At 39.8% G+C, this 26428-nt stretch overlaps 1 protein-coding gene across 1 annotated transcript in view; it reads left to right on the top strand.

Annotated features, from left to right (window-relative positions):
• Adamts6 (ADAM metallopeptidase with thrombospondin type 1 motif 6) overlaps nt 1-24572 on the top strand; it is a 200992-nt gene extending 176420 nt beyond the window's left edge. Inside the window, exons 21-24 of the mRNA XM_038323313.1 lie at nt 2783-2987; nt 10079-10255; nt 13391-13547; nt 23817-24572. Of these exons, the coding sequence (XP_038179241.1) occupies nt 2783-2987; nt 10079-10255; nt 13391-13547; nt 23817-23926 (649 nt within the window). The 3' untranslated portion in view covers nt 23927-24572. The remainder of the gene's footprint in view (nt 1-2782; nt 2988-10078; nt 10256-13390; nt 13548-23816) is intronic.
• The last annotated feature ends 1856 nt before the right edge of the window (nt 24573-26428 follow it).

The following is a 26428-nucleotide window of genomic DNA, read 5'->3' as shown; positions in this document are numbered from 1 at the left end:
GAGGCAGAGCAGTGGGAAGGCTGCAAAGTTTATTTCAGTAATTAGACCATGAATCAGCCTTCGGAGAGACACAGGAAGGGATAATACAATATACAATGCAGCCGAAGCCAGACTGAATGTGAAGCTTGCGATTACAGTCAGGAAGGAAATTGCCAGGGCTTAGCTAATAATTTACTTCCACATATTCCAAGTTGATGAGTAGAGTGATAAATTCACACTAGGATGCTGAGGAAATACTATTGACAATAAAAGAAGTGATGAAGAATAGTAAAGTAAGTAACTATTAGAACTAGAAAGGAGCGCTGGCCCTGTGCTCTAAAGAATAGCCATGCTGCCTGTGAGCACCTGTGTTTAATTTGAAGGTCTCCATCCCTCTTGCATTATGAGACCTAATGAGATCATGGCTGGAAGTGGTATGACTGACCTTTTGGGGCTGAGGTATACACATTTCTGTTTTATCCCCTAATCTTGGTGATGAAATCACTATTTGCAAATTGAATCAGTGTTTCACTGTGGCTGCCATGCAAGTGATTATTCTCAGTACACATTTTTCTGCTTACCAAATGCAGGATAACAACTAACAACTCAGGATCATGTTCATTTATAGAAAACAAAAGAATAAGGAAAACCTGTTACATCTCCTTTGTAAAATGACTTCACACAAAAGCTATGGTAGCATTGAATTTTTTAAATTAACATTAAATTATAATTTTAAAAATGAATTTTAGGTAAAAAGTTTTTTGAGTTATGAGATATATTTTAAGTTTGAAAACTGATTATGGTATTTATCTGCCTCATTTTCTCTAAAAATAGTGATAAAACAAATAATCTTAAGCAAAAGCCATTTTGACATGGTGGGATAAATGCAGTTTTGCATTAGGATGCTGGTACTCCAATGTCTCTAAGGCATTGCCTTTCATATATAAAACCTGCACAGTAGACTTTAATCAGAGAAGTGGTGAGGAATTAGTTATTGAGCCTTCCCCCTTCCTCTCCCTGGTTAGTTTCATACCCAAGAACATAAGCATGACAGCTGCATGGTTTATAATCATAAATTGAAGAAAATATCCTGTGATATATATTCTGTTTTTGATGATGTTATCGGTGAGAGCGAGTGAAAATGAGCTAATGGGGAATCCAGTCTTGCTTCCATAGTTGCTCTTTTTGTGACTTTGAAGAACTGTTTTCCTAATATGAGATTGTTTTTGTCCTGTAAAATAAAGCAAAATACCTTGAACATGGTAGGCATTCAGCAAATGCTTATTAGAAATACAGTGATATGTTGGTCATGATTCTGGTGGCAAACAATTAAAACTTTAATAACTGGCACGAAGTGACTTCAGTACATAAGAATTATGCAACAAAGCTAAGGGAAGTGTAGGGTAGACTTCCTGGAATCAGGGACTTCCCAGCTCCTCTGTTTGAGTGGTAACATGGCTACAAGCAGTTCTAGACATGTGTCCTCATGTCCTTTTTTGACAGGAAGGGAGGGGATCCCTTTTGCCTCTGCTGACATATAAAAATCCTAAAGTAGAATTCTCGTTGACCTGAACTGGGCCATGCTTCCCACTGCACCTCTTAGTAAAATCCAGGAGAGTGACAGCGCAGAAGAAATACCAAAAAACCTTCTTGAAATTGTGCGCTTATGCGAGTTCATTGATGACTTTAGACAAGAGAAGAGGGGAGGCTTAGGTGCAGGACATGTTTAAGGCATTTGAGTTTCTTCCTATACTAGCTGTGGAGAAACATGAAGCTTTTTCACCCCTTTTCTGTTTTGATAGAAGTGACTTAGGGTTCTACCTTTTCAGAAGATTATTGTAAGTACAGACACCTGGTCTTTCTCTTATTTGTAAGGACTGTGAAGTCCTACTACCCTTGGGAGAGTTTATTTCTGGAAATTGAAAGACATATCCCCAGTTCCTTTGAAGTTTAGCACATGATCCTCACTTGTGGGAGAAGTGACTACAATGTTATTATAATAAAAGTCTTTCCTGCTTCATGCTTGTTAATTCCAGCCTGCACTCAGCAGAGTGTCTGAAGCACCTAGCTAGCTAGAGTTCCCTAGACCTTGCATTAGTGTGTGTTCTTTTCACATTCAGAATGTCCAACCAGCAGCTTAAAATTGGCATTAGTGAAGTATTTACACATTACAAAAAGAAAAGAATAAATGGCACAAATCATAACTCTGCTCCTTTCATGGATAACCTGTTGTTGAACCTTCACCACCATGTTCTAGAACTTTTAAATATATTATTTAATCCTCATGAAAATCTTATAAGGTAATTTTTATCTTCAAAAATTTATGTTAAGGGCTGGAGAGATGGCTCAGAGGTTAAGAGCATTGCCTGCTCTTCCAAAGATCCTGAGTTCAATTCCCAGCAACCACATGTTGCCTTACAACCATCTATAATGGGGTCTGGTGTCCTCTTCTGACCTGCAGGCATACACACAGACAGAATACTGTATACATAATAAATAAATAAATAAATATTTTTTTTTAGAAATTTATGTTAAAAGAGACAGAAAGCAAAAAGTTTGAAAACACATCATGCTTTGTTTGTTTGAACTTAGTTTTTGCTTGCTTTGAAGCCTACACATTGTGCTTTAGGTGATAACTGACTGACAGCAAACAGTGATTTGCTTAATGGCTCTTGTATTGACATTGTCCTATCAACTACCACTGAGCTGCCAGCTTTTCTGGCAAAAAAGTCCTGAAGTCCACTCAGCTAGAAGCCACAGTGTACTGAAGCTACTGTTTTCTGTATTCCACGTCTTGCTTCAGATGGTTCATTGGAGACTGGTTGGAGTGCAGCAAGACTTGTGATGGCGGGATGCGCACAAGAGCCGTGCTCTGCATCAGAAGGATTGGACCGTCTGAGGAGGAAACACTGGACTACAGTGATTGTCTAACACACCGGCCGATGGAGAAAGAGTCTTGCAACAACCAGTCATGTCCACCTCAGTGGGTAGCTTTGGACTGGTCTGAAGTAAGGAAATCTGGAGCTGCATGTTTTGAGATGTCTTAGTTATCAATACCAAAGCATTTAATCTTTAAGCACACCTGAGTATGGGGATTAGACTTAACACATAAGAACTACCTAAAAGTGAATTTGATCATATTGTATTTTATTATTACTTGCCCAGAGGTAAGAGACTTTTGGAAAAAAAAACTCAATGAGAAACTCACCATTAATTTAATTAGAAATACTTTCAAAGTGAATTTGAAATAGCATTATAGTGGATACCCATAGGACTATTCTTACTGGTGCTCCATAAGCTCAGCATCAGTGATATGTAATTAAAAACTGAAATTTGTGGGTGGGTGGGTCAAGAATTTTTCCTACCCTGAAACATACTGGAGATCAAGAGATGCCTTTTTTTTAGTGTTTCATTTTGAAGGCCCAGATTTTTTTATATTTAATTTTTCCAAGTAATAGCTTATTACGTGATTATAGGTATGGTTCTTTACAAATCTGTTGTAACTTGTGATATAACCATACTTTTTGACATTTTTTTACATTCACTTGAGTGTTGGGGAAGGAACACTTGCTACAGTGCATGCATAGAAGTCAAAGGACCTCTTACAGGAGCTGACTCTCTCCTTCCATAATGTGGGAATTAAACTCAGGTCATCAGGCTTGGCAGAAAGTCCCTTTACCAACTGAACTATTTTCCTTGCTTAGGCAGTATTAAATTACATGTATTTTTTGATTTGTATGTGACTATGTATACACGTGGACTTGCTCATGCCATAGTATGTATGTAGAGTCCAGAAGACAACTTGTTGCTGAGAGCTGCCATGGGCGTATATAGCAGGTGACAATTAGTGTTCAGCAGGTCGACCTATCAGACACATGATTCCTTGGTGGGAAGCCCCATCTGGAAAGGCTGCAGGGTTACTGGCTGTGGAAACCAGTTGCCCTGTCTGTAATTTATCACATGAGTTACTTCATTTCTTCCCTAATAACAGCTTTGGGTGTATTCCCATTGCTTGTGTATTTATCTTGTGAAAATATTCCATTTATTGGGCAAAAAAATATAGCTGTGGATGGTCAAGAAGATGATGCTTAAGCTTCATAATTCTGATGAATAGAAAAAGTACTAGGATATTTTACATTACTCAGACTGACATAGGATTCTCAGTCACAGAGACAGCCTTTCACGCAGACAGCTAATGCTAGACTCTAGAACAGATTCAAACCAGGCTGGTTGCCCCTGGAGACAAATACCTGGTTGCCCCCAGAGACAAATACTTGAAGTCATTTTCCCAGGTTTTGTTTTGCTGATTCAAGGTCAGAGTTTGAAGCAACTTTAGTCTGCACAGACTCCCCAGCCTCAAGGATCAGCCAATTGTTTACTGTTTGGAAACCCTCACCAACTTAGAGTCTCCAGCAAGGCCAGGGTTGCTCATTGGCCGGCCATTGTGACACTCCTAGCCTAAGAGAAACTACGTGACTTATCTTGGGTTTTGAGAATGGGTTGGGCCCTGAAAATGTAACTTAAAATTGTTCGGAGTTTGGCTGTGGGAAAGATCAGAAGCAGCAGAGAGTGGTGGCTGGGCAAAGAGAGAGGGGAGAGAGCAAAGAGGAGAGATGTATCGCTGATTAAGAAGCTGTGTAGAGTAGCGAGAGGGATTTTTTCAGAGATGTTTTTTTCAAGATAAAGTAAAGAGAAAGTTACCATCAGAAGCAGCTGTGTTTCCTTATTTTTTAACCATCAGATAGAAAAGTTTAGCCCAAAGAAAGATAAAAAGTATTTCCTAAGAAGTTTAACCCTCACCGCCTTCATGGATTTTCTTATTTACCTTAGTACTGACTGGGGGCTGGTCTCCCTAAGTTACAACTTGTGGAAGTCAGTTCTTTTCTTCCACTGTGTGGGTCCTGGGGATTGAATTCAGGTAGGCAGTCTTGGTAGTAAGTGCATTTGATCACTGAGCTATTTTACCAGTCCTTCATCTATAATTCTAACTTCTTCTATTTTTTGTATCTGGAGAAGAAAAAGGGAGCTGAGGGATAGAGCATACCAAAGTTCAAATTAAGTATTATTTATTCATTTATGTTATTATTATATGTAATCTGACTAAAAACAATACAAGACAAGGGCACTTAAAATGGTCTTGTGGAAGATAAGGTTTTAAGCAGTTAGCTCTTGATCCATCAGTATGACAACGTGCGTGTGTGCATGCGTGTGTGTGTGTGTATGTGTGTGTGTGTGTGTGTATCTCTATACCTTCCTAATGTTGTGACCCTTTAAAAAGTTCCTCATGTTGTGGTGGCTCTAACCATAAAAATTTTTTTGTTGCTACTTCTTAACTGTAATTTTGTTAATGTTATGAATCATAATGTGTGTCTTAGGCAACCCCTGTGATAAAACAATTCAACCCCAAAGAAGTTGCAACCCACAGGCTGAGAACCACTGCACTATGCACATTTCCTATAGAAGAACTGAATCCTTCTGTAGTGTTAGTTAATGATAAGGAGAATGGGCACCTAAAGAAAATTCTTTCAAGTCAATAAAACAGGATGTGTATTAGACTCAGTTCTATATTATCCTGCTAGAAACATTGTGCCATGTGCTTTGAACATTTCAAGGAGTTCTCTTAAGTTTGTCAAATGCAAACAAAAAACTTAAAGACTTTGCTTTAGGAATCTCTGTATGTAACGGTTCCCTCACTCCTTGAATGGCCTTTGTTAAAATTAGTCCATGAGTAGATGGTCGTAGTGGCCATAAACCTTTAACTCCAGTGACTGGAAGACAAAGGCAGACCTATCTCTATGAGTTTGAGGCTAGACTGGTCTACGTAGCAAGTTCAAGACCAATTGAGGCTACATGGAAAGACCTTAAGCTCTTCCCCACATCAACAAAAAAGATGGTCTGTGGAAGCAAAATTCTGAGCAGTTGTGGTTGTTCATGGAATCTCTGGCAGGAATGTGGGTGTTCTCTCAAGTGTCCTGACTGTAATCACATTCTACCCACCTAACTTGTATTTCTAGTTTATGTCAAATGTATAGACATTGATATGATATAGCCTGTGATTGTAGAAAACAGATTTCTTTTACCCCCATGAATTTCTAAATTCACCTGAAAATTGAGTGCATTGATAACAATAGCCATTCTGCATGTTTATGACTATCCATGCCCAGGATCCTTAGGGAAATGCATAAATGTTGACCAATAATAGTGACAAATCTGTTATGGTAAAAATCATTATGGAAGACCATATCATTGGCTTCAACAGTTTGAGGTGTCAAGTCTGTAAGTATGAGAGAGTGCTTCCTGGGGTTGGCACTGCAGAGAGGATGAAAGGACCTAGTAGGCCCAGGAAAAGAAGAAATATTCATGCAGTAACTAGAGCATGGTGTGATAGTGTTTGATAACAGGGAACTGTGAGGTATGTATGCATAGCTAAAATAGAAGTGCACAGCTGAGATGCTCAGGGAAATATTCCCTAATATCAGGATTTATAGTCATCTCCACAGGGGTTCTAGGCTTTTGTGATCTCAAACAAGGAATTTGACGGAGACATGTAGATAGTAAAAAGCAAGACTAGAGATTTGTTAGAAAGGAAAATATGCTACTAGAAGAAGTGGGCACAAGCAGAGAAAGATTTAGAAGTTCCATGGCGATGCTATACCAAAGATGGAACTTTGAGAGTTACTTGCATAGTGTGGCTTTCTTGAGTATGTTCTGTTACATGTAGTTCTACATACACCTTCATGCATCACATGTCTCTTTAGCCTTTGAAATCTCCATTCAAGAGTGTGTATTAAGATTATAGTGAGCCATAGGTCACCTTCAGACTTTCTGGAGTGTGTCTGTTACAGCGTCTCCAGTCAGTTCTAGTTAACTTCAGCTCTTCGAGAGAACTCAGTCTTTGCCACCCTTGGGAAGTGGTTTCTGTTCGCTCATTTTGTGCCATTTATATATGGCACCTCACTCACTCACTTCGCTGCTTTCCTTTCTTAAGAGGAACCAGAAATAGGATCAGAAGCCTTTTTGGTTGTTGGTTTTGAGTATTGAAGGACAACTGAATTTGAAGAGAAGAAAGCTGCCTTAGAATCTGAACAGAAACACAAAATATTATAATGCATATGCCAGGAATTCCTTCAATTAGAGACAGGAAGATTGCTGTGAGTTTAAAGCCAGCCTGAGCAACATAATAAGTAAGTTCCATTCCAGATCAACCTGGATTACAGAGGGAGTTCTTTCCTCAAGTAAGAAAAAAAGGCAAAAAAGAGAAGAGAGGAAAATGAACACAAAAGTTGTACCAAATTGTCCTTAAAAAGAAAAACAAGAAGAAACGTTTGCCAATGGGTGAAATAGGTTCATTTCACATTGTCTTTGCATTTTTGTTTACAGACAGAATGACCAAATACAATCACCTTGAAGAAAGAAACTTTTAAATGATGTTTGAAATAGAAGCATAGCAGTATAATATAAAGTTCCTTCTGTATTTAATTTCACACCGATTATACTTAAACTTCTTTGGAATTTTTATTCTGTCAAGTTGATCTTTGAAGTGATAGTCTCAGAAACTCGGAGACATCCCTGGAGTCAGCCTGCATCAGACATGCAGGCTGAGGACACGTTAGTCATGTTTCTGACATCTTGTTTACGATAACTGAGTCAAAGGCTTAGGGGAAAGAAGTGCTGGGAAGTAGGGTGCACATGTTGGGACTAGCACCTTAGAGAAAGCATTTAGTAGGCGCTATTATTTCTCCCCAGATATCCTGGGAAAACTATCAGGGCAGAGCATAATTTAAGAAGTATGGACATTACTGTCTAGTCCAACAACCATCTTATTGTGATTGTGTTTCAGTCAAGAGGGAGGAAATGGCTATTGTCTGCCATTCCTGCTAATTTAGCAAAGGTAGGCTTTCATTTCCTTACTTACCTGGAAGCCTAGGTCTCCCCTAAATGGGTTAATGGAAGAAGGATAAACAGCACCAAAAGCCAGTGTGCAAGCAGCTGAAGAGTAAAGCACAAGCCCTGGGCCTCGGAGGATCAGCACTCTCGTGTGTGAGAAAGTGGCTCTGGAGAGAGCAGGCAACATTCTATCTCTTTTTAAGGCAACCTTTTCAAGAAAATGTATCCTGTTTTCTTTTGACACACCCTTGAAAACTCTCATGCTCCTTCTGCTCCCTCCTCTGATTGCATGATGAGAAGGATTGCTGGGCAGTTACACTCTAAGTGACCCTGTTCTAAGTGGTATCCCCTTGCCTTTAGTATTTTCTTAGAAGTGAATTGTTTTACTTCATTTTATTATCATGCCTAAGTAGGACAATATTTAAAGACCAGAGTTGACAGTCAGGCTATAAACATGGAGTATTTGTGGCTAGCTCTGTAGGGCTGAGACCCAGTGAAGTCATTGAATAAGAATGTGTGAACACTTCTCAGCTTTTGACTAAGATCAAATGGAATAAGTGTGTGCAGAAATGTGCAGTAGTTCCCTTTAATCCTCAGGGACCCCCATGAGATGCCTTTCCTCTGAAGTCCATAAAAAGTTTTGTTGTGAGGTAAAGGCAGGAAGCAGAAGTACTAGGAAGTAGTAAGGTATCATGTGGGAAGTGATGTTTGCATGAAGTATAATTCATGGTGGTGGAGATGGAGACAAACCACAAAGGTGGAAAGGGCTGGATCAATGAGACCAGGTGGACCATATGGGAAGAGTGAGGCAGCAGTAGGGACACAAGGGTGTCGGTTTGACTGGGAAAGCGAGTAAGAGATCAAGGTTTTTGACTCTTGATTTTAACTCCTAACCCTTTCCTCCTCTGAAGGGATCTCAGAAGAACTGTATGTTGTCCTTGAAAATACATCTTGATGAGTCTTTTTCTAAGCTGGAGAAAATGTATTCACTACGATTCATTGTTATAAAGAGACTGTGTAGAATCCATGATTTTTTTTTTAATCTAAAAAAAAGCTTCAATATTTTTCTCTTTCTCTGTGCTGGTATACCAGACTCAAAGGCTACACCTAATAAAACAGGTCAAAAGCCAATGATGATAAAGCACACAGGAATTATTTTATGCCCACTCTCATAATATGTGACATTAGCCTTTTGTTCTCATGCATGTCTCCTAAATAAGAATACCTTGGATACTCTTGCTCATTTTTTTTCATGACCCCCGACTTCAATCCCACTGTATAGAACAATGGTTCTCAACTTTCCTAATGTTGCTTCCTTTAATACAGTTCCTTATGTTGTGGTGACCTCGAACCATAAGATTATTTCATCACTACTTCATAACTGTTATTTTACTACTGTTGTGGAACGTAGTGTAAATATTTTTGGAGATAGAGGTTTGTCAAAGAGGTTGTGACCCACAGGTTAAGAACTATTGCTATAGCATCTCGGGAAATATATCTGGATGAAAGATATGAATCACAGCTCACACATGTGTGTAAGTCCTCAATTGACCAAGAGGAAGTGTATTTGGAGTAAGGGTCCAGAAAATATCCGTCACTGCAGTGAGTAGGTGACTTAACGAAACATCTAGAGACAGGGAAAGGAAAGGATTGTGACCTAGGAAGAAGTGTCATTTTCTCAGTATAAAGAATAGACACCCTATTCTTAAGTTTGTGACTTAAGGACAGGGAGAAGTCCAGAGTTATTTGTGCGATAACCCTGTGCTGCAGCCATGTGCCCTTGACTACCACACAGTGGAAATAGCTGATCTACTCCACCACCAGCTTGCTCCGCAAAGACACGTTCTTGTGGTCTACTAATAACATAAAAGTTCCCTTTCAAAGACTACACCCAGCAAGTAGGCTTCCACATTCCAAACTCAGCAGACTCTTATCACAGCTGAAGGAGGCCAAGGCTGGGGAAGAATGGAGGAATAAGCCTATCCCTAATAAAAGAAGAAAATGTTAGCCAACAAAAGCAAACATTGAATTTAGCTCTTAAAGACCTTGGGGAAAAGATTAAAGTACTTCCCCTTAAACTGTTGAAGGAGCTTCATAGTGAGAGCTTTTTCTTATAATGTGTATTGTATACGTATGCACATTTACTTCAATAGTCTCTTCACATTTTCCTGTATTTAAACTGTTGTTATTCAATATTTGTTTTTATTTCCAGTGTACTCCAAAATGTGGTCCAGGATTCAAGCATCGGATTGTTCTGTGCAAGAGCAGTGACCTTTCTAAAACATTCCCAGCTGCACAATGTCCAGAGGAGAATAAACCTCCTGCTCGCATCCGCTGCAGTCTGGGCCGCTGTCCTCCTCCCCGCTGGGTGACAGGAGACTGGGGCCAGGTATGGCAACCAGACTGTGGGATCCTTTGAGACACTCACCTAAGCTTTCTGATCTGATCCTTGTGAGGGCTCCAGACAGGAGTGAAGAAACTCTTGGAGATTTCCCTGTGGAACTGTGCAAGCCCTGGAGACCAGCTGTGGACACATACCCCTTAGCTACATTTCTCCACACCTGGAAACATTCCGCTCTATTGCTATCATTATTATTGTTATTGTTATCATTTGGGCTTTTTGAGACAGGGCCAAAACTCTTGTGTAGGCCATACTGGCTTCAAACTAACAATCCTCATGCCTCAACCTGCTAACAGGGACAATAGACATGCACTCCCATCCAAGCCCCAAATACCCCAAATATACTTGTTCTTTGAATCTTACCACATCGAGTTCAAAGTCAACCCGACTCAATAAGCAAAAGTGTAAACAACTACATCATTCCAATCCTAGTTCTTAACTAATTCAATAATAAATCAATTAATACCAATGTCTTAACTTTTCTACTCATAAACAAGATAATTCCTTCTACCCTCACAGAGTTGTTTTTGCGGCCTCAATTAAAATAGTGATGTGATTGATAAGATATAAAAATTAATGCTTACACTTCAAATTACTTTTGTCTGATAGATACTATGAATTAGGAAACAGTATACAGAACTTTTGACATGTGTCTTATTTTATATCAAACTCATTTTTTTAATTTCTACTCTTCTTTTTTAATAATAGAAAAAATTAACATTTATTTATTCTATGTGATAGAGGTACTAAGATCAAACTTGGGTCATCAGTTTTGGCAGTGACCCCCCCTTTATCCATTGAGCCTTTTTGCTGGCCCAGTTTCTATTTATTCCATATATATGTATATAGGCACATATATATATTTACTTTATATATTTATCTTGTTATTGGTCTTACTAAATTCTATAAAACAATTGGTTCTTATCACAAAAGTAACTGTATAATGATGCCTATAGTAATTAACAAAATTTAGTCATTATACAGTATGTATGTATGTATATATTTTTAAATGTCAGACCATTCTGACAAATGAATATAATTCTAGCAAGCAAAAATAATTTAAAAGAAAACCAAATTGGTATATTTCATGTAAGAGGGAAGTTAAATGGAAGTTAAATGCTTTTCTTCTACATGTCAAAGAGGAAATCTATTAAGTCACATTAAGAAAATAATACTCATCTGAGTGATCACTCATATCTATGATCAAGGTGGAGGCTCTTGAGATCAGGCCAGCCTTACTACATGCTGTGATTCTCTTTAATAATAATAATTATATCACAGAAAGTAATTGACTAGGGCCTGGGGCAGTGGCCCAGTATGTAAAGTGCTTGCAGTGTGTTCATGATAACCCAACATCTAACCCCCCAACACACCTGTGTAAAAAAAAAGCCAGATGTGGTGGAATGTGTGTGTGACCTCAACACTGGGAGAAGAGGTACAGAGGATCCTTGGCACTTGCTGACCAGCCAGTCTAGCTGAACCAGTGAGCTCCAGGCTCAATGAGAGATACTGTTTCATAAAATAAGGTAGAGAACTACTGAGGAAGATTTCCAGCTTCAGCTTCTGGCCTCCACATGCACATACACATACATGTACATACACACATACATCTCACAATACACATATGCCACACACACAAAGGAAAGAAATGTATTTCTAAGTAGCCAGTTGTCATGGAGCCCAGCAATGCCTATACTGCCTGGAAGATGTTCAATATCCATACAGTATATACAAACCCTTTGCTCTATGCCCAGGCCTGTGGGAAGAAGTAAGAAATAACCAAAGTGCATCTCTATAGAAGCACTGAGTCTAGCTTACAAATTCTCAATTTGAATATGCCTGATAACTTTAAGCATCCCATTGCTAACATTATTGCATTATTAGCAAAATGTTTCACTGATAATTTAGTGGTATATAATTGATATTATACTATTGAAGATTCTATATAGACATGATGTCATGAGTTGTTTTTTAAGCCAGGTAGTTATTTCCTTCATGTGGCTGAAAGAGGGAAGTATGTTAACTGACTAACACAGATTATTTCTAAAGTGTATGTGGCTGATAATTCCTGAGGAAATTCAAGGTACTTATACAAGCTCCTTTTAAATTTTTTATTTATATTATTTGTACATGATGTGTATGCATGGTGTGTGTGTGTGTATGCACACACATGAGACACAGTGAGTGTGTAGAGGCCACAGGACAACTTTCTGAAGTTATATTCCAGGAATAGAATCCAGTCATCAGGTTTGTGGCATAAGAGCTTTGCTCACTGGGCCACCCTGTAAAGCTGTCAGATTCTTTTTTTAAAATATATTATTATTATTATTATTACAAATTTTCACCTCCTCCCCTCCTCCCATTTCCCTCCCCCTCTCCTCATTCCCCCTCCCCCTCCCTCTCCAGTCCAAAGAGCAGTCAGGGTTCCCTGCCCTGTGGGAAGTCCAAGGTCCTCCCTCCTCCCTCCAGGTCTAGGAAGGTGAGCATCCAAACAGACTAGACTCCCACAAAGCCAGTACATACAGTAGAATCAAAACCCAGTGCCTGAGATGCAGGGCTGGTTCAACATACGAAAATCTATCAATGTAATCCATCATATAAATACACTGAAAGAAAAAAACCATATGATCATTTCATTAGATGTGGAAAAAGCATTTGACAAAAGCCGTCAGATTCTTACTGACTGACCCAGTCACCACTGCTGTAGCATTTGATCAGATTCAGAGTGCCGATCAGGCCATCAAAGCTATATCTGAGCACCTATAATAACAACAATCCAAAGTCAGCACTGGCCTGACGATTGCTAAGTATTTTACTTCCTCTGTAGGATTTTCTCTTTACTCCCTTCTTAATTCCACCAACATTGTTTTGAATAGTTATGATAGCCCAAGAAATTACCATTTGTTGTCTTCTGAGTACTAGACCGCTTCAGTTTTCTAGGGCAATAATGCAATCATTGAGTTTGAAATCAATTCCATAAAAAAGCAAACAAGTGATATACCTCTCAATAACAATTGCATGTGGACTTTAAAGGTTAATATGTGCAGTTATTAAAATAATATCTTTCTATCATATTAACATTGTGAAAATCAATACTTTGTTTTTCTGTGTCTTTGAATGTAGTGCTCTGCTCAGTGTGGCCTTGGGCAGCAGATGCGATCTGTCCAGTGTCTCTCCTACACTGGACAGGCATCTGTTGACTGTCCAGAGACTGCTCGGCCTCCGTCTATGCAGCAGTGTGAAAGCAAATGTGACAGTACTCCTATCTCCAGTACCGAAGGTGAGTGCCCCTTGGGCAGGCCTGGAGTCTCTGACTCACCTCGACTGTGCCCTATATTTGAAGGATCTCACAAGACCAGTGTGTTTGTTCCAAGCATTTATGAAAGCTGCTGTGTGTGCCTTCCTATAATCGGGATGCCTGTTCTGTCCTGATTCTTCCACTACGTGTTTAACACTAAGTCACTCAACATCTGGAGTGAAATTTTTCTTGTCTATAAAATGAGATGGCAATGTGGATATCTCTATAGTCATATCTAACTTAGTGTTCTGGTTGACCTTCTGACATGCTGACACATATGAATTGCCACAAGTTCGAGGTCAGTATGGGTTACATAGTGAGTTCAGGCCACCTTAAGGTACAGAGTGAGACTCTGTCTTCAAAAGCCAACAAAACAAAACAAACAAAAACAAGCAAACAAAAACCACAAAAAATGAACAAGTAAAAATGGAAAACTTTTGTTTCTCTTTGGAAATGACTTGGAATGCTACTATCAAGGGTTAATTCTTGCAAACTAGACATGATGGCACACACCTTTAGTCCACCCAGGAGGCAGAGGCAGACGGATCTCTGTGAGTTCAAAGCCAGATTGGTCCACACAGTGAGTTCTAAGACAGCCAGGGCTCTATAGAAGGACCCTTCTCAAAACAAAAAAACAAACAAAAATAAATAAATAAAACAAAAGCAGTGTTAGTTTTTATGATACATATAATGAAAGCATATATTTGAAACTGTAGTTTCTCATTTTAGAGAAGTGAAAAAAATAACTATATGAATGTTAATAAAGGAGGACAATGGTCTTTACACTTTGAAATTTCTTTCTTATTTATTTATTTTTCTTTCTTTCTTGATTTCTTCCTTTCTTCCTTCCTTTCTTTCTTTCTTTCTTTCTTTCTTTCTTTCTTTCTTTCTTTCTTTCTTCCTTTTTCAAGGCAGGGTTTTTCTGTTTAGCTCAGGTTGTCCTGGAATTCACTCTGCAGACTAGGCTGGCCTCGAACTCACAGAGTTCCCACCTGCCTCTGCGTCATGAGTGCTGAGGTTAAAGGTGTGTATCAGCACTGCCTGGGTTTTTTTTTCTTATACACTAAGAAATCCCTCTATTAATAGTACATGCTTGCAAAAATCTTCAATTTTTATCTGTCATTTAATTAGAAGTACTTTATCCATGAAGGCATCATTCAAAATGTCTTGAATGGTACTTTGTGTGAGATTCCAGAAGTTACCCAGAATATGAATATAAATATGGTACAATCAGAATTTCAGGCTTCCTTCTTATATAAAATATATGTACAGGCTTACCTATAGCATCTGAAGCCATGAATTTAAATTATTTAAAGAGACCCAGCTATATGCTCTACTTTAAAGAAATATATAAAGTCTTATAATTTGTTGTTAATTTTGTAATGAAAATGAAACACTTATAAACCTTTCCAAAGGATATCCGTTCCTTTTGGTCAGCTCTATGCAGTTTGAGGATGTTCTACTTTCCCTTGGAATTCAGTTCTGAGGGGAATGATCATCTTATGTGACGTGTACAGAGTCCTTGCAACTTTGGCAAAGACCTGATTGTTTATCTAAGGCTCCACACGGTGTGTTTGGTATAATGTGGGTTACCTTTTTATAAAGGTATAGCTGTATCTCACATTAATTTAAAATCATAATTCTACTGTGCAAACTCTAGCTCTAATGCCATCTATTTTTGTTGTTGTTATAATAAGGCACATCCTGTAAATTTCCTTTTCTTGAAAAGAATTCAAAATGAATAGTAAACAGAAGCAGTTTTCTTAAAAAAATAGATGTCTTTTAAGGGATCTTAATTTTAAAAAAAAAAAAAAACCTCTCTTCTGTAAGGCTGTGGCAAAGAGCTTTCACTCGTTGTTAGTTATTAGCAACCCGTCTCTTGGGTTTAAGAGATCTGCTTTTCTTTAGACTTGGAAGATGAAAGGCTAAGTAGGAGAGAAGGTGAGACTAATCCATGAAACCACTCTGCACGTCTGACCCTTCATTCTCTTGTGTCACATACTTAAAGTCTTTCTGTATTGTGTAATATTATACAATCTTTGCAATAATCTTCTGAATCACATTATTGCTGATAAGGAAACTGAGGCATGAGGGCACAAAGGAAGATGGTAATTTGCTCAAACTTCAAGTCTAGGAAGTAGAACTCACAGAAGGCAGGGTTGAACCCAGGTTTGACAGAGTCTTGAAGCATGTCAATTTACACTATATCTACATACTATTCTTTTCTTTCAGCCCGTGCTCACCTGGTATTCATGATCTTTCTGCCACAATCTTCCAAACTGAGATTGGAGGAGTATGCCTCCACTTCCAACTATTTTTTTAATTTAAACAAGAAAGGTAGAATGTGCCATGTGAAGCAATTTCTGAAGTTCTAAGGAGGCTGAAATGAAGACCAATGACTTTAACCTTTGGATCAAGGCAGCCTGCATAGACTAAGCTGTCTGTGAGCCAAGTGTGATAATGTATCAGTTGAGAAGTCCAAGGTGTACTCAGAAAAGTGAAGGCAGTATTTTACCCTGATCTTAAGTTGGCACTTATGTTATGTCTTAGTTATTGTTTCTATTGCTGTGAAGAGACACCATGATCATGGCAGCTCTTAAAAGGAAAACATTTAATTGGGGTGGCTTACAGTTGCAGAGGTTTAGACCATTATCATCATGGTGGGACTTAACAGCATTTAGGCAGACATGGTGCTAGAGAAGGAGCTGAGATTCTTCATCTTGATCTGCAAGCAACAGGAAGTGACCTTTGACACTGGGCATAGCTTGAGCAAAAGAGACCTCAAAGCCCACCCTCACAGTGACACATTTCCTCCAGCAAGACCACACCTCCTAGTAGTGCTACTCCCTTTGGGGGCCATTTTCTTTCAAACCATCATATTCACTCACAGAGAAAGGATGGACAGATGCCATGAATGTCAAGAAAGGGTTTTTATGCAAACATAATGACTTGGTTTGGGGGTCAAGTCAGAGAGGTAAAATGTGCATCATATAAAAATCAGAAGGACCAGTTTCTAGTTAATAATGGAGAGTAGAAAGGACTGTATTTATCAGGAGAGTCAGCTCCATTGACTCCCACTGAGAAGCTACTGGAAGACAGTTTAGTAGTTATGGGAGATCTCTTGGGATCTAAAACATAGCCCTTATTTTGGATAAAATGGTCTGTAGTTAAAACCTTGAGAATTTTTTTAACTACCAAGGTTTAGTTAATAGTTGCTCACCTACTCAATATTTTATTATGAAATTAATAAAATTTCAAGTATGCGACAAAGTTGAAAGAATTCTTCATTAAACACCGCCATATAGAGTAGAGTAAACTATTACATTAATAGCCTAGTAAACTTGCTTTATTTTAGATATAATCCATCCTTCAAGGTGATAAGTTTTTTGGTTTTTTTTTTTTGTTGTTTGTAAAATTTTACATCCATGCACCTTGCATACTGATTACTCTCACCGCCATCTCCCTACTGACCCTGCTTTCTCTCCTCCCCCACAAATCTCCCTCACACTCATGTCTATTTGTTTTGGTTTTGCGGCCCACTGAGATAATCAGGACCATATGTGTGACCATGGATTTGGAACTACACTGGAGCCTGGTCAGCTCAGCAGACAGTACATAACTACAGAGAATAAAGAACCTACTCTATTCATCCTGCCATCAATCCATTTACTTTGCCAGACACTGAGACTATGGAAGGGATACTACAAAGTTCTGTCCACAAAGGGAGCATAGCTTGGTAGGGATGGCGACCTGAAGACTAACATGGTAAGCAGTGTTTTAGCAGAAATATAAAGAAGCCTCAGGTGCCCAGAGGAGTAGAATGAGCAGAAGTGCAGCTGGCACAGTGAACTGGAGCTAGGCATTGGAGGCTCTATAGTTCACCAAGGAGATGCTGGGGTAGGGGGTATTCCTGGCTGAGGCAAGTGTGTACAGTCACGATGGAATGTGAGTTAGATAAAGAATAAATAAACACACAGAGATGAAAAAGTGGAGGGAAGTTTAGCCAGTCAAAGATAATAAGAGAAAGAATCAGAAGCAGGGCATCAAGAAATTAAAATAGTGAAAGGAAATAGGAGAAGGAAAGGAGCAGGGCAGTTTACTGTAGTCAACATCTGCTTTCGTTCTTTTCTTTCTGAAAGCCTTCAGTGAAAGGTTAAAACTTCATAGGCAGGGTCCTGACAGGCTCGACAGGCTGCCACTGTGAGGGGAACACCACACTGCTGCCAAGAGTGAATTATAGACAGACTAGGTACCACTGCTTAAACTACTGAGTTTTTCAAGTGCATCTGGCAGCTGGGTCTAGCTCATTCGAGCTCACCTGAAATCCTATCTCCAAATGCCATTCTACTCATTGCTCCTGCAGTTTCCAGTTTCTTCAGAGTTTATATGGGGCATCTCTTCGGGTTCTCAATAGCACACGGTGCTCTGCTCTGTCATCTAGTGTTTGTTGCTGACAGATAATAACTCATGGCGTACCATGAGCTAGTAATTAATTAACCCAGAAAAGCTGTGGGTCGTAAACATTGGTCTGCCAGCTTGAGATGACACGTGGTGGCTTTGCCGGGTCTCAGTTTCCCCCAGACACTCTTCTCTGAGAAAGTCTGGCCACCTCCATAAATCTCATAACAAAATCTGTGACAAGTCGCTACAGAATTTAGTTCTTAATATGGAATTTAATGTAATGAAAATCAATGAGAATAAGAAAGGTTATTTAAAGACTTCAATTTAAAGGAGATGGGGAAGGCCAGGATAGATTTCTCCTTCATCACTTCAAGGAGCTCTGAGTCCATTTAGCGTTCATTCATACTCCCGCCTGTTGACTTTAGAGGGAACTTGGATTTAAGTTGGGATTACACCGTTTTGAGGTTGAATGTGGGTGATGTCCAGAGATAAGACTGAGGCAGGAGGAGGATAAAAAGCAATAGTCTGTGTTAATGTGAAGTCAGAATGACCTGCCATGGCTGATGTCGCTTTGCTTCAGGAGCTTGTTAACTCATCCCTTGCTGCCTTAATGTACCCAAAGCCAAAGGCTCTAGTATAGTCTTGTCTGAAAAGTACACCAACACCGGCTCCGGCACCACATGTGCGTACACCCCTTGGCTCTCTCATTTCTTGCTGGGTTCTCCATTTCCACAGATAAGTTGCTGATCATAGTTTTTAATCCAAAAGATAAGCCTTAGATGTTCAACTTATAGTTCATTTGCTATGCTCGTCTGAATCTCACAAGGAGCTTACACTATGGAGGCGCTACATTCTGTCTATGTTCATTCTGCCTTACTGTGTACATGCTGAGCACTCCAACTTGCTTATGGAAACTTCTTTCACTGGGTATTCTAGCTCATCCCCGTGATACAAGTAGGCAAGGTCTGCAGTGTTTGATGAACTTAGTACAGGTGCATTATTGTCTGAGAAGCTGGTCTTATGTTACTTGAACCAATCAGGCTTTACAGTCATGATGAATCTGAATCTAAATGCGTCCTAAACCCATAGTCTCTGTTTAATTTTGAAAGCAGACCTTCTGGGTCAGCATTTTGAAAGATTAATGTAAAATACCCAGGAAACTCGTTGCACCCCAATGATAAGTACATTCATAGATTTTCTTTGAAGTTGGTCATCTAATTTTGTTATTCAAATCTTCTAACATCTATATTTCCAGAGTGTGTAGCAGGTTATTTAGAATTCTAATAGTAGATCTAGTTTATATAAAAAGAGTTTGGGAGCACTGAATGAGTTATTCTTACTGCAAATACTTCATGGCAGTATTTCTTCAAGACCAGGGTAACGTGTAAAGAGAGGAGACAAATGTTTTCTATTACTCACACAGTGAGGACCTCTCATTCTTCCAGTGTCCTGGGCAGAAATCAACAGAAAGAAGGTTTTCCTCCCAAGAGCACACTTGGCTGGTACACAATGATAGAGGAAACAGAATCAGACTCCCTCATTTTAAACCCTCATCTTCTGCCTCTGCTTCTACTGTGTAAAGGCAACAGAAGAGTAGCCCTGCTAGCACATCTGCCTATAATGGAGAAATATGATAGTAAAGACCATATCTTTAAACAGACCAAATACAGGAGACATTATGGCCTCCCTAAACCCAAAGAAGCCATTTAGTACTTTCCCTAGAACATTTAATACTTTCCCTAGAACATTTATTTGCATATTATGTACTACGCAATACAGAGAAACTTTTAAGTGCTAAGTGAAGATCATTCAGAAATTAATACACATTCCTGTTGTGATTTTTTTACATGAGTGGTGGGAAAATATGATTTTGTTTGTTTGTTTATTTTCAAAAAAAGTCTGCCTTGCTGTGGTATAATCATGACACTCCTGGGCTCCAAGCCAGAATATCACAGCAAGACTTGTTTGTACATCCATAGTATTGCAAACTCACAATAGCTAAGTGATGGGACCACCCTAGCTGTCCCACAGCAAAGGAATAGAGAAAAAATAACTTATTAAATATATAAAGAAAAATAAATTTATTTCATGTGGAGGAAAATGGATGCAACTGGAAATAATAACATTAAGTGAATTAAACTAATCTCAGAAAAATATCGTATGTTTTTCTCACTTGTAGTTTGCAAATTTCAAATAGATATATAAAATCATTTATATGACATAAAAATAGAAGGAAAAATTTCTAGGAAAACAAAGACAACTAATGGGAGGGGGTAGTAAGATGGAGGGAGATAAAGAGGGTTCATGCTTAGTGCACGGTATATACTTGTATGAAGGTGTTCTTGTGCAGCTCAGTACCATGCACACTGAACACACAATGAAAATTGTTTTAAACTATGATAATTAGCTTATGATATATTAGCTCAAGATTAGATGACAAGAAACTGCTTCATAATTTTAACATATTTTGAGAATGAGGCAGACTAGTAAAGGGGTAAGTTTTATAACTAAGACCTCTCAAATACATCAGGAATATGTCAGGGCAAGACAGTCTTCTCTTGCCAAATAAGAACAGCAGTGCTCAAGTAAAAATCACCAGTACCTTTTGTCCTGGTTTAGAGATTTTGGAGAGTCTGTTTGGCTTTCTATTACAATATATACGAAGGTATATACGAAGATATAACTTCGTATATCTCTCATTTGCTCATGTAAATATGATGAGAAAAAGTTAAGAGGAACAATTCAGTCTACTGTGAGGGCAATGGCCTACAAATGGTCTCCTTTTCTCCCAAACATTTCTTCCTTCTCTAAGAAAGTAGGTCAAACTCTCAAAAATTAGAGAACCTGACTGTGGTCCCCTCCAGGCTGGCCTGCCACTGTGTGAGCTGGGGTGGAGACTTCTGTAGGCAGACGCATTGTCATTTAAATTCCAAGAAGCCGCCAAAACAAGAGTGGCTTCACAGTCAAACAAACCTGAGGTTTGACCCCAGTCTTTATAGCCTTCATAGGGACTAGCTCCATGACCCAGTGTGGGTTCCAAAACCCTTCTGAGCTTACTCTTTGCTGTCTGTGTAAAGCTGACATTTCACATACTGAAAAGCAGTAAATATAAAAGTATAATGCTGCCTGAGGTTCTGCCTGACATAAAGGAAGTGCTTGATAAATTCCACTTTTTAATGCTGTCACTAAATTAAGCTTTTGTGGCATTAAAAGACTGAGCAAATAAAAAGCCTAGTTGTGGCTGAGCTTTGGTGAACACACTTGTATCAATCCAAATATGCAATGAACTGATTTTTCTAGCCACATCAGTTTCTAGAAGACAAAAGCAAAGAGAAGGAACTGGGTCTTCCACCTAGCCATGCTTAGGGGCTCCACACAGTAACAATGTCCTGCATAGCCTAGGTGTCTCATCAAGGTCTGCGATCCGAGTCCAGGCCACCATCCTCATCACTTGCCCAGGCCTGTCCTGGCGCTTGGCTGCTGGCCCCATCATGGTTTGCCTGCTCTGTTTAATAGCTTTCTGTTAATTTGCTTTCTGCATAAATATGTAGCCTTTTCTGGCAACCAGTCCTCACCTGACAGATCTCAGAGAAATGATGTATGATCGCTGCTGTCAGAGGCTAATGAGAGGGGACAAACTGTGTGCTAGCTGAGCTGGATGCCTTGGCCAGTGTTTTCCATTGTATGCATTACTTTACACATACTTTGCCAACTGAGCAAGGTTTGTCCTGCTCTTCATTTCTGAGCTATAGCGCTGAGGTATTTAACAAAGGCCACGTGGATGTTGAAAGTGGCAGAACAAGTCCTCAACCCCTCCTCTCACTGTGTGCTCACTCAGAATCAGCAATTGCCTTGCTAACCTTGATCCTGCTTCTAGGGCCCCATGAGTTTCCACTCCCAAGCAAGTTAGCTGAGAACTAACTTAGCAAGGGTATTACGAACTTCAGAGGAACAGACACCCTGGGCTAGCACCCACCCACACTCCCGCCCCCTGCTGACTGGGTACAATGCAAGGCCTCAGCTTACAGAGGAAGGTCCAAAGTCGAGCACCCACCAATGGAAAAATCCTCTACTGTTTATTTTTAGTTAGGTAAAGACAGAAGAATTTACAAATATCCAATTTTATTCATTATGCATTTTAAAATCAGTTCATAAAGTCTAAACCTAAGGGTTACAGTGTCTGTGGATTTACTCACCCTTTGCTCAACTCATTGTTTTCCCGGTCTAGCAACTCTTCGATGAGTGGTAATTCTTCCAATAAAGTTGTAGCCCAGAGAATACTGCTCTCTGCTGGGTCTCCAAACCGATTTGCATGTTTGGGGCAATATTTCTGAGTAGTAATCAAAATACTGTGTCTTCATTGAGTTTAGCAGATAACCTTTCGCTTCCTTTCCAAAATCAGGCAGAGAGGCGCTAGCAACTGCCAGTAACAGTAGCAGCAATTCCGTCTCCTACCCTGTCTGTCTCCACGCTACAGAGCAGATGTGTCGAAGAGTCTATCATCTAGTTTTCTTTTTAGTGTAAAGTTTAAAGACATTTTAGTGCCCCTCCATACCGTTTCAACCCAAACTTAAATTTACTGAGATTTTGAATATAAAATTTTCTGATCAAATATTTAAATATTGTTCTCTTTTGTATTTACTCCTGAGTAGGGGAGCTAGACAGTAGCAGAGTTTATAGTTTTAGAAGATTTCAGGGCTCCTGTTTCAAATTGTAAGACTTGCTGAAAGAGCCTTTAAACTGAGAGCATGAGACTATACCTCATTCTTTAAGAGGAGCTGGGAGTGCTCCCCTTATTTTAGACTCAGTTTTCCATACTTATCACATACAATAGATCTTTGCAATTTGGGCAGATTTCTGAAACCAAGGCAAAAGAAACAAACAACACAAGTTATTGTTACATTGGACTGTACTCAGGCCTTCATGAGTCTAACTTGCCTTAAATGGTTTCCCAAGCTGCTGCAGTAAAATCAGGTGGAGAAATGAGAAAATACAATTACTTTGTTGACAAATATTTTTAAATCTCCCAATAAAATGACCATAATGCTAGAGAGGAGTCGGTTTTTGCAGCAGTTGGACTGATGGAAGAGAAAGGTGTGACTCCTAGTCATAGAGGCCCCTGTGACCAGTCCACCGCTGTGACCAGCCCCTGTGGGGCGCGGAAAAGAGTCATTCACTCCCTTCTGGTTCAGGGATTACAGACCGCAACTGTGGTAGCTCCAGTACTGAGGAGAAAACACACACAGGAGCAATGAAGGCTGTGTCTCACTTCCAAATTAAGAAAAGCCATTCCTACATGTTTCCGTAGCCCACAGACTGCTGCCCTTTGAGTCCAACCCCTCCCAGCTTTCCTCTTTGCCTAGTGGAGTTACCGAAGCTAGGCCACTGCCAACAGTCCTTTTCATGCAGGGATTCTTTGTGAGACATGTGGACTTTGGTATCAGATAATGCAACTCATGTTTGATTTTGGATAACCTTACATGTTGAATAAAAACCTTGAGAAAGGAGCAATAAAAGCACTGTAAGAAAAATGACTCATGTTTCCAAGATGTCTAAAGTGATCACTCATCCCAACAAACGGTAATTCTTTCAAGACACAGTAGGCATGTACCACACTTATAAAAGTCTGGAAGAAACGCCTTGCATTTTTTAATTGTGTTAAAATATATCAAAAGAATATTTCTGGTAGGCTGTTCCAGATAGTGTGCTTAAAAACAGAAACAAGATAAAAAATCACATGGACATACAAGTGAAGGGGGATTGGCCAGAGGGATCCCTGCTAACAGGGCAGGCACATCGGCTTGTTTATGTGACTCTAATGGTTTTCCACTTTCTGCCTCTGTCTGTTAGAGTGCAAAGATGTGAACAAAGTGGCTTATTGCCCACTGGTGCTGAAGTTCAAATTCTGTAGTCGCGCATACTTCAGACAGATGTGTTGTAAGACCTGCCAGGGACACTGACCCACGGAAAGCCAGCGAGTCCTGTCATCTCATCGTGGAAATGCGTCCATCAGAGAGAGCCACCCAGAGGACGAGGACTGATGTTCTTACAAAGCATTACCCTGTGGAAAATGTAACCACTGGTCAGCACCAGCTGACAGGATTTCAATATTATTTTTACTTCTGTGAAGTGGGATTTATTGATCCAAAGTGCTGGACACGCTATTAGGAGGGAATGCCAGATCTGAGAGATCCAAACAACACAGGGAGACTCGCTTACTGTGGAACGTTTGTGTTCTTTCGAGTAAATCTAATAGCCTGTTTACCTCCTTGGACCATTAAGATAATTTTTATTATGGACTTAGCAATGACACTGAATCCATTTGTATTTAAGACTGTTTAAATGTAGTTATTATGACTTGGTCAACTATGGAAGTAGGAGAGATTCAGAATTCTTAAGTCATAGCTTAAAAATATTTACGATACTTTATCTCACCACAGTAGCAGCACAATTTAAATTATAAAATAGGCTTTGAACTGTAATTTAAGAAAAAAAATTATAAATCAAAAGTAATGAAAGTTTGTGTTATTTTTCTTTATCCCACTTAATTTCCTTAGGAATAACCCCCTGTTCTGAACACTGCTGTGAGCCATGTATAAAACTCTATTAAACTGAACAGCGAGGGACTTGGTTTGAAGCCGTGCAGCAATCGCTGCAGCTGGGCAAGTCTATAAATTCAGTGCTAAGAAACCGTGGCCAACTTGCCATTGTGCAAGTGAAGCTGAGATTTCCATTAAAACTTTAAGAGAAAAACATTTCAATGTCATGCAGCAGCCAGACCTAGGGTATGGCAGGGCCTGAAGTAGCAGGCCCTTTGCAGCTGTCACACAGGATGCCTGACTTCTTGTTTGAGTCGCCGTGACTCCTTAGTGTTTACATCCCCACCAGCCACAGCCCAGCTTCTGCCCTGTTGGACTGTTGCACGCATGCTAAGCTTCTGGAGATGATGCCATGCAAAAGATAGCCCGGCTTACTAAAGTCAAGCGGCCCTTTTGCAATTTGCTGACAATACGATGGGTTCCAGATGTCCCTTCTTTGATATGGTGGAAGGGCATTTATTTATAAGAGAGCAAGTGTGTACGTGTGTATATGTGCGTGTGTGCAGGTGCGCCTGAGTGTGGGGACAGATGAGTTTGCTTGCATATAAATGTGCTATTTCCATGCGTTTTAGAGTAGGGAAGGATAACAGCCAAAGAAGAAAAGCTCATGCAGAGAGAACACAAAGTATAAGTTTAATCGTCACTCAACCAAGTAATTTGAATGGCAATTAAATGTGAAACCTGGTTTCCTGGGCAAGTCAAGCCCTTAAATCACGTATTACTGAACAGAACTGACTAGCTTAGGTCTTCCCATCTTCAGGCTTCACAACTTGCCGTCAAAAGACTCTACAACTAGATTTTTTTAAGGGTACTTGTTTATATTACTACTTTGTACTTGAACACTTGTGGCTTGCAGTAGGTCTTTGGTTACTGTGCTTTGTGTCTAGTACACCTCCTTCAAGTATGTGAACATGTGTGCCCCAAGCTTATACCAGCATCTAAAACACCAACTAAATGGCTACTTTGTAACAAAGAGAATATTCTCACTTAAGAGCACGCCTCATTTGTATCTACCACTGTGTTCTGAAATTACACTTGAGTGTGTCATATATGTGGTGACTTTAGAAGAAACGCTGTCACCAGAAGCCGCTTCAGCTTCTGGCTCGCTGTGTCCAGCTGGGCTGGATGCTACCCCACCCTCCAGAGTAACCAGCCACATAGCCTTCCCTACTTCTTACAACAGCATCCCCAAGTTTTCCAGAGGAGGCAAAAGTATTGCCAAGACCTCCATCTAACTGCCCTGAGAAGACCAGCCCAAGTGTCAGCGCAGCCCTTCCATTAAAGGAAGGCAGCCCATGGAAGCCTGGCCTAGACTTGAATCCCCTTGGTCCTTTTCAAAGGACAGTTGACTTGGTGCTAATGTGCCCTGGTAAAATAAGGAAGACCGGGTGATTGCTGAGGCAGTGTAGACATAGGCTTGCTATCCAGATCTGATTGCTACCAACATAAACATTAGTCCATACTTTTATCTCAAGAAGATTTCTTACAGTACTTGTAAAAGGCTGTATTTACCTCACTTGGAAGCTAACATCACAAGGGCTGTCCCCAGGTACCTGCCTCAGCTTCTGCTAATGGACGAGATCAGCCCGTGCTCTCTCGAGAAGTGCACCAGCACTGAGGGCAGGCTGCTTCCACGGGCGGCACAGCCTTCCACAAGGGAACAAAGCATGCATATATCAGGACTCAGTATTTTCAGTTAGACCCTAGATTTCAATCTGAGCAGGTTAAACAAATCAAAAAGCATCTCCCATAACACATCACAACACCGAATTTGCTGCAGCCACTCACGTGGCCGCACGAATTTCCGTTCTACATGGTAACAGAAGGATCTCAGCAGAGGCTGAACTGCTCTGGCAGGCACTC

Source organism: Arvicola amphibius, chromosome 3, assembly GCF_903992535.2.
Source record: "Arvicola amphibius chromosome 3, mArvAmp1.2, whole genome shotgun sequence".
Classification (NCBI taxonomy): Eukaryota; Metazoa; Chordata; class Mammalia; order Rodentia; family Cricetidae; genus Arvicola; species Arvicola amphibius.
Note: the sequence above shows the minus strand (reverse complement) of the source record. Positions and strands in the feature narration are given on the sequence as shown.